The 8,103-nt window shown below is 54.7% G+C and overlaps 1 protein-coding gene across 1 annotated transcript; it reads left to right on the top strand.

The window, feature by feature from the left end:
- Positions 1-257: 257 nt before the first annotated feature.
- LOC309869781 (keratin, type II cuticular Hb5) lies at positions 258-7,667 on the top strand (the record flags this gene model as incomplete). Its single annotated transcript, XM_082741407.1, has 9 exons — positions 258-677; positions 2,629-2,837; positions 3,432-3,492; positions 3,623-3,718; positions 4,373-4,537; positions 4,806-4,931; positions 5,299-5,519; positions 6,235-6,266; positions 6,674-7,667. The coding sequence occupies 9 exons, from the start codon at positions 258-260 to the stop codon at positions 6,865-6,867; spliced, it is 1,524 nt and encodes a 507-aa protein (XP_082597533.1). The 3' UTR covers positions 6,868-7,667.
- Between the last annotated feature and the right edge of the window lie 436 nt (positions 7,668-8,103).

Genomic DNA, 8,103 nt, shown 5'->3' with positions numbered 1-8,103 from the left:
ATATCTTCAATACCTTTACGGAGGCCCCGAGTCGCCGCTGAGCTCACCTTTAAGACGAGTCTTTGGGGAGTTGCTGGCAAACTCCCCAAGCCAATAAACAACATAAAATGGCTTTTCACTCCTTTTATGCGGCCAACCCCAGCTCTCCTCACCCATAAAAGGACCAGGGAGGATCAGAGAGGCCAGAGGATCCTAAGCAGCGCACCTGAAGCCTTCACTTACTCCTGCCGCACTCAGCCTCTGCTCAGACCCGCACGATGTCCTGCCGCTCCTACAGGATCAGCTCAGGCTGTGGGGTCACCAGGACCTTCAGCTCCTGCTCAGCTGTGGCCCCCAAAACTGGCAACCGCTGCTGCATCAGTGCCGCTCCCTACCGAGGGGTGTCCTGCTACCGGGGGCTGACCGGCTTTGGCAGCCGCAGCCTCTCCAACCTGGGCTCCTGCGGACCTCGCATGGCCATGGGCGGCTTCCGCGCCGGCTCCTGCGGCCGGAGCTTTGGCTACCGCTCTGGCGGCGTGTGCGGGCCCAGTCCGCCCTGCATCACTACCGTGTCTGTCAACGAGAGCCTCCTCACACCCCTCAACCTGGAGATCGACCCCAATGCGCAGTGCGTGAAGCATGAGGAGAAGGAGCAAATCAAGTGTTTGAACAACAGGTTCGCTGCCTTCATCGACAAGGTCAGTGAGGCCTGGGATGGTCCGGAGAAGGCCCCGGCCAGCCTTCCCCTCAGGAAAGTCCTGGTGTGTTGGGGAGACAACATGGAGCCAGGCCTGAGACAGCACAGGGAGAGAGACACAGGCTAACATAGGCAGAGGATCCGTTTCCATCTTTTAATTCCAGCAAAGTGCACAGAGGGCCCCGTATGGTCCAGAAATGGAGTCTGTGGTCTAAAGGGTGTATGTCCTTCTGGAGACAACACAGGAATATCAGAGGTGCCCCTGGAAAACTGGATTGGGCACTGGGAGCTACAAGAATGGGCCATAATGGGGAGAGTAAAAGGCTCGTGGCTCCTAGCCAGGCAGCTTGGGGAAGTGGGTGGGCACGGCTCAGAGCCACGCTGCCTCCCTATCATTGTTCTGCCCCTGGGCAGTGTGAGACCTTGGGCATGTCACTTGTCTGGATAACAGAACCCGCCTCACATGTGCGTCGCAAACATGGATGGATTCATGCTTGAAAAATGCTGGCACACAGTAAATGCTCAATGAATGTTCACTGTCAGCATGATTCTCCCAGGGCAATAGTGTGACAGGAGGTGTGACAGTAAACCACCCATGGCCAGCACAGCCGCCTTCATAGACGGAGGGCTGGGAATGGGGAAAGGGGAGGCCAGGCTGGAGGTAGAAACCCAGGAATTTAAACCCCCCCCCAAACTGTGGGTCTGCCTTCCAGGCCTCCAGTGTCCACGAGGCCTCACTCTGGCAGAATAGATAGATCTGGCCTCTGGGCTTGGGGTCAGGAGTTTTGTTATCATTTTCTTGTTAGTGAGTTTGGTTCATCCTCAAAATGACCCAATGGGGGAGATATTAGTATTTCCATTTTTTTACTATCAAACTGAAGCTGAGCTTAGATGAGCTGCTTAGACTTACCGCCGTGGGCAGGTGAAGGGGACTCAGGAGACATCAGATCCCAAATCTCACCAACTATTTGTGTGACAATGAACAAGTCATCTCAGTTTCCCCCTCTGTGCTATGAGGGAAATGATACCGCCCCCCACCGGAGGGTTAAGAGAACAGAATGGGACTGATACATGGGCAGAGACAGAGGGATAAAAATAGAGATACACAGTTCACCCTTGAACAACATGGGTTGGAGATGAGCAAGTCCACATCTATAAGGATTTTTTTCAATATATACAGTACTATAAATGTATTTTCTTTTCCATATGATTTTCTTAATAACATATTTTCTCTAACTTACTTTGTTGTAAAAATACAATACTTAATACCTAGAACATACAAAATGTATGCTACTCGACTGTTTAGGTTATCAATGAGGCTTCCGGTTAAGGGTAGGCTATTAGCAATTAAGTTTTGGAGGAGACTAAAGTTATATGGCAATTTTCAAATGTGTGGGGTAGGGGTGCTCCCTCACCCCCGCATTTTTTAAGAGTCAGCTGTAGAAATAGATAGATGTGTGTGTATCTTAGCATGGGCCCTCATAGCACACAGTAAGGTTTCAGTAAGTGTCCCGTGGATTAAAAAATGAGGAACTGCTAATTATTGTCATAGTTAAATTTGTCAAGCATTGACCATGTGTCAGAGATGTCCTAAGCATTTTCCATGTATTAACTTGTGCAATCTTTACAACTCTAAAGAAGGCACTATTTTCATCTCTGGTTTAGAAATGGGCACCCAAAGGTTAGACAGCTTACCTGCTCCAAGTGGCAGAACTGGACTTGAACCAGACCTCTGGACTTAACCCCAGGACGCTTTCCCCCACAGCCACACTGCCTCCTAGAGGGCTGGCAGCAAGACCCCTTGCAGCACAGACACTCTCAGCCCCATGCTCCTCCCTTGGTGGGCCCCAGCTCCTCAGTGAGCGTCCAGGACAGAGAGGGCTCTGGAGGACAAGGCTCCTCCCGGGTTCCCTGCCCGCCCCCCCAGTCTCACCCTCCCACCCTGAACGCAGGTGCGCTTCCTGGAGCAGCAGAACAAGCTGCTGGAGACCAAGTGGCAGTTCTACCAGAACCAGCGTTGCTGCGAGAGCAACATGGAGCCCCTGTTCAATGGCTACATCGAGACTCTGAGGCGGGAGGCTGAGTGCGTGGAGGCCGACAGCGGGAGGCTGGCATCGGAGCTCAACCACGTGCAGGAGGTGCTGGAGGGCTACAAGAAGAAGTGAGTGTGGCCAGATGCGGGGCACACAGGAAGCATGGGAAAGCTCTGCCCTCAACCTTCTTAAAGCAGCTGAAGTTTCCTGCCTATCTAGGAGCAGGGGCTGCCTGGAACCCAGCGGCTATCTGGGGCTGGGCCTAGATGTCTTAGATTCTTTGGCCCCACTCTCCCTCTTGAAGGCCCTGTGGGTCTTAGAGTTGCTTTCGTGGGGAGTGAGGAAAGGCAACCCAGTGGAGTTCTAGAGCTCTCTGTGGCCCTACCCATCCATCTCAGCTCACTTTATGATGCTCACTCTGTGTTTTTGCTGCCCAGGGCACTGGCTCTCTTTGGATCTGGGATGCACAGAGGACTTTTGATTTGGGGAACAGAGCGTGCATTCCCTGATCTCATTCCAGAGGCAGCGGGACCGGGGGTGGCCTAAGCCAGGCTGAGGCAAGGGCTGGGCCAAGAATAATGCACAGACTAGACCACAGAGAGGACAAGATAAGAATCGCAGGGACTCCATTCCTTGGGACCCCTGGGAAGGCTGGCCCAAAAGCTGGGATGATGTCCAAGCCCCCACCTCTCAGCTGCAACCCCTCTCTCCCCCCAACCCAGGTATGAAGAGGAAGTGGCTCTGAGAGCCACGGCAGAGAACGAGTTCGTGGTTCTAAAGAAGGTGAGGGGGCTGCTCATGGGGAAGGAAGGGAAGGGCACCCACCCAGACAGCCTCCAGTGGGTGCCATCACCACGTGGACCACAGAGGCCTCCTCCCAGCCCACACGCCCTCCTCTTCCCTCCACTGCCAGGACGTGGACTGCGCCTACCTACGGAAATCCGACCTGGAGGCCAATGTGGAGGCACTGGTGGAGGAGTCTAGCTTCCTGAAGCGTCTCTATGACGAGGTGAGGGGCTGCCTTCACCTCCCACCAGGGCAGGGGAGGCGTGAGGACCTGAGCAAGAGGGGAGGGGCTGTGTTGTGTGTACATGTTTGCCCATGTGTGCAGTGTGTGCATGTTTTCTCATGTTGCACAACTGTGTTAGACACAAGAGGGTCACATTGCACAACTGTGATAGACAACCATAATAGGTAGGTGCCCAGGGAGAGCCTGGCGTGCTTGTTCGAGGACCATGGAGCGTGGCTGCGATTCTCCATGTCTGTGAGTGCCTGTGTGTGTTGCAGTGTGTGCGTGGGCTGGTCTGGGGATGTGTACCTGGGTCAAAGGTGGGGGCCAGGGTGAGTCTCTGGTTAGAGAGGGGTCTTAATTAATGGACACATCACTAGTCCTGGAATTCAAACCCCAGCTCCACTGCTAGGTGACTTGGAGAAAACCTAGCATGAGGTTGAGTCTTCACATTTGTTCATTCAGAGGCCCCTTCCGGCTTTCTTATTTTATGATGTACCTATGTGTGAGCGAAGGGGGAAATGGAGCAGGTGGAGCAGGTGTCATGTGACATGATGACCAGCGCCCATCCAGGGAGGGGATACTGCTTCTAAAGGTGGAGCCCATGGCCCAGACCAGGCACCAGACCCAAACGCATTGGCTCTTGGCCTCCAGGAGCTCCAGGTGCTCCACGCCCACATCTCAGACACCTCGGTCATCGTCAAGATGGACAACAGCCGGGACCTGAACATGGACTGCGTTGTAGCTGAGATCAAGGCTCAATACGACGACATTGCCAGTCGCAGCCGGGCTGAGGCTGAGTCCTGGTACCGCAGCAAGGTGAGGGGTATAGGACATCTGCCTCCTAGACATGGCAGTGGGAGGGAAGCCAGGTGTATATTAAAGAAGGCCCCTTTTGTCTGGGGATTTTGATTAGTAGGGATGGAAAGAGGACAGACAGCTCTCAGTCTGGATGGTAGAGCAGGGCTGCCATGTATAGTTGCACAGGCTGAGCACTGTACAACCTGCAAATCCTCTGTGGTGTCCAAATGGGTGGGAAACTGCATCTTGAGCCTCAGGAACATCTCTGCTCCCCGCCCCCACAAAGTGTGAGGAGATGAAGGCCACAGTGATCCGGCATGGGGAGACCCTGCGCCGCACCAAGGAGGAGATCAACGAGCTCAACCGCATGATCCAGAGGCTGACAGCTGAGATCGAGAATGCCAAGTGCCAGGTAGGGTACGAGGAGGGGTTTGAATGTCCAGCACAAGCAGACTCTTTGCCCCCAGGAGGGCAAAGGCCTGGCCCCCATCGGGCTTCACAATGTGCCTATGGGGAAGCAGGGAACCAAACAACTCACACAGCCTTCGAAGTAGGATGTACCATATCACCAAGGTCACCCTCCTGGGCCACCCTATGACAACCACCAAGGAGAGACAGTGAAAGCCCCCATCTCCACCCTCATCTTCAAGGTCTCATTAAATACCTGGTCCTACATAGTTAACCGGAGCCCCCTCTCCCTGGCCCAGCTCCATGAGCTCAGATGAGCCAAGCTGCGCCTTCTTTCTCTAATCCTTGCTCTTACATCCCCTTCCTCATAGCGGGCCAAGCTGGAGGCCGCCGTTGCTGAAGCAGAACAGCAGGGTGAGGCAGCCCTGACTGATGCCCGCTGCAAGCTGGCAGAGCTGGAGGCCGCCCTGCAGAAAGCCAAGCAGGACATGGCCTGCCTGCTCAAGGAGTACCAGGAGGTGATGAACTCCAAGCTGGGCCTGGACATCGAGATCGCCACCTACAGGCGGCTGCTGGAGGGCGAGGAGCACAGGTGGGTCTAAGGAGCATCTCCCTTTGTGTAGAAGGAGGCCCTGGTCCCCTGGGACTGTGTTTCCCTGAGTCCCAGTGTGAGCTACGTCTCTAAGCACGGCTAGTGCAGGTTAAGCTTCAATATTAGTCATAATTTATCAAATACTTACAGGTTTGGCCTGCACTGAGTGCTCATTTTAATCCTCACAATCCAATGAGGTCGGGTCTCATTTTTCACATCCAAAGATGAGGAAGTAACGCTCGGCGTACAGTGACTTTCTCGTGGCCTCAGTTAATAAGTGCAAGAGGCACAACGTGTCCCCCAGTCCTTTCTTCTGGTACCTTCTCCCCACCCCCTACTCCCTAACCCCAGGAGGCTGCAGCTTGACCTGCCACACTGTATCCCTTGTGCCCTGTGAGGACGGTGTGGCCCGTATATGCCAGCCACTCCACACTCTTGTTTCCCTGAGCCCGACCAGCGCGACCTAGGCCGCAGGGTCACTCAGATGGGCAGGAGCTCAGCCATGCATGCCACCTCTGCTTAAAGTCAGAAGGCTTTCTCTGGTCAGAGAATGGTTAGAGAAAGGCGACCATGTAACCCAGACTTCGGGACACACCCGCCCACCTTTTGGAGGGAGGAGCTGTACACAGAAGGGCCCTCTCTGTCGCCAAGCAACAACCTGCTTCCGGGATCCGGCTGGGTTGTCCAGAGCTAACAGAACTTTCTTTTCCCACAGGCTGTGTGAAGGCGTAGGCTCCGTGAATGTCTGTAAGTGTCTGCTTAAACAACGGCCTCTCCCCCTAAAAAATGGCTTTATTGGTGGGTAAAGCTGAACCTGGAATGCTTCCGAACAGAAGGCCTTTCCTCCTCCCCTGGCTCCTCACTGGGGAACACCATCGGGTTTAGGGATGGTGGTGTTGAACGCCCTCCACTGGTGGTGATGGGAACTGCAGGCTTTGCTCTGCCCCCTCTGGAGGAGAGTCTTCACTTCCTTCCTATCTTTGTCCCCTGGAAGGACTGAGATGCTGGGAGGAACAGGGCCTGAATTCTTAATCACTAAACCCCTTTCAGGAGGAGGAAGCTTCTGCTAGTCAAAAGCCCCTTGGGGATTATCACAAGGTTGAGGAGGTCAGGGCAGGCCACCTACCCACCTTGCCCCCTCTCTCCCCCTACAGGTGTCAGCAGCTCCCGCGGGGGAGTGGCCTGTGGGGGCCTCACATGCAGCACAACTCCTGGGCGCCAGATTGCCTCTGGCCCTGTGGCCACCGGTGGCAGCATCACGGTGATGGCGCCTGACTCCTGTGCCCCCTGCCAGCCTCGCTCGTCCAGCTTCAGCTGCGGGAGCAGCAGGTCCGTTCGCTTTGCCTAGAGTCCCCGGCCACCTGTGTCCCCGTCCCCAGAGCATGGAATGGTGTGTGAATGGAAATCGTGTGCTTGCTTCCGGAATCTTCCACGTGTTCCTACAGAGGGAAAGACCCTCGGCCACGCTCTGGCACCTTCTCATTCTAGGGAGTTGTTTCCTGGTTCTCCTCTGGGCTTCAGTTAGAGAGGCATTCCCAGTCCTTCACCTAACTCCGGTTTGACTCCAAAAGACCGTGGCCAGTTTGTATCATTCTCCAAGCTGTCTGGGACACTACCGGTCACCCAGGGTGGCTGGACATCATGGGAGCTTGGCCTTCCTGGGAGACAAGGAATGAGCATACCTCCCCGCCAGGTCTCCTACAGGCTGAGAGTCTGAGAGGAAATCCTCCCTCCCAGCAGCAGTCCTCCCTCTCTCCTGGCTGGGAGTTCTGCAGGAAGCATTGGCCCAGGGTTATTCTTGTTTGTGTTTTGCTTGTCTCTCTGACTGACTCCCTTCTTCGGGTTAACCTGTCCCAGCCAAACTCCTCATGTGACCTCCCAGCTGAGGGGCTCATTAACGGAGGGGAATCCTTTTGACTTGGCACAGGTCTTGCTATTCATTGCACCTTTATACATTTCAAAGAAAACTCCAAGGTTGCTCCAGACCTCCCCCTGCGGGTGCAGGTGGGGTGTGTCCAATGCGAGCCAGTGGGATGGAGAAGGTTAGGCCACTTCCTGAGTCTCCCTCTTGTTACGACTGTCTGTGGGTGCCTTGCCTTCTGGGTTGTCTCAGTCTGTGTTTCAATAAATGCTGCTTTGATGCAAGGATATGTGGTCTTGTGAATGACAATGTCTCTGCCCCTTCCCATTGCCTTACGTACAACGCTCAGCCCCATCCCCAATTGGCAACACTTAACCAGATCCAGGCGGTGTTTCCCTAATCCTCCAGTGATTGTACCTCTTTTGGTCTGCTTCCATGGCCCGATTCCAGCTCAGCTCTCCTCAGTCCAGTCTGGCTTGGACCACAGCTCCAGCTCTCCCAATGACCTTTTATTCCTTACTCCTATGCACACCCAGCAGCCTAAAATCCCACCCCCAGATCACTCTCAGCCCCTACGACCTAGTTCAAACCAGTTCCCAGCATGTGCCTGTGCTCCTGATGCCAGTCACCAGCCTCCCTCCATCTCCTCCTTCCCCACCAGCTCCTCAGCCCTGTGCCACCACCCTCTACCCAGTGCCGATCTTCCCAGATGCAGATTCCACC

Source organism: Mustela nivalis (assembly GCF_964662115.1).
Source record: "Mustela nivalis genome assembly, chromosome: 7".
NCBI classification, from domain to species: domain Eukaryota; kingdom Metazoa; phylum Chordata; class Mammalia; order Carnivora; family Mustelidae; genus Mustela; species Mustela nivalis.
Note: the sequence above shows the minus strand (reverse complement) of the source record. Positions and strands in the feature narration are given on the sequence as shown.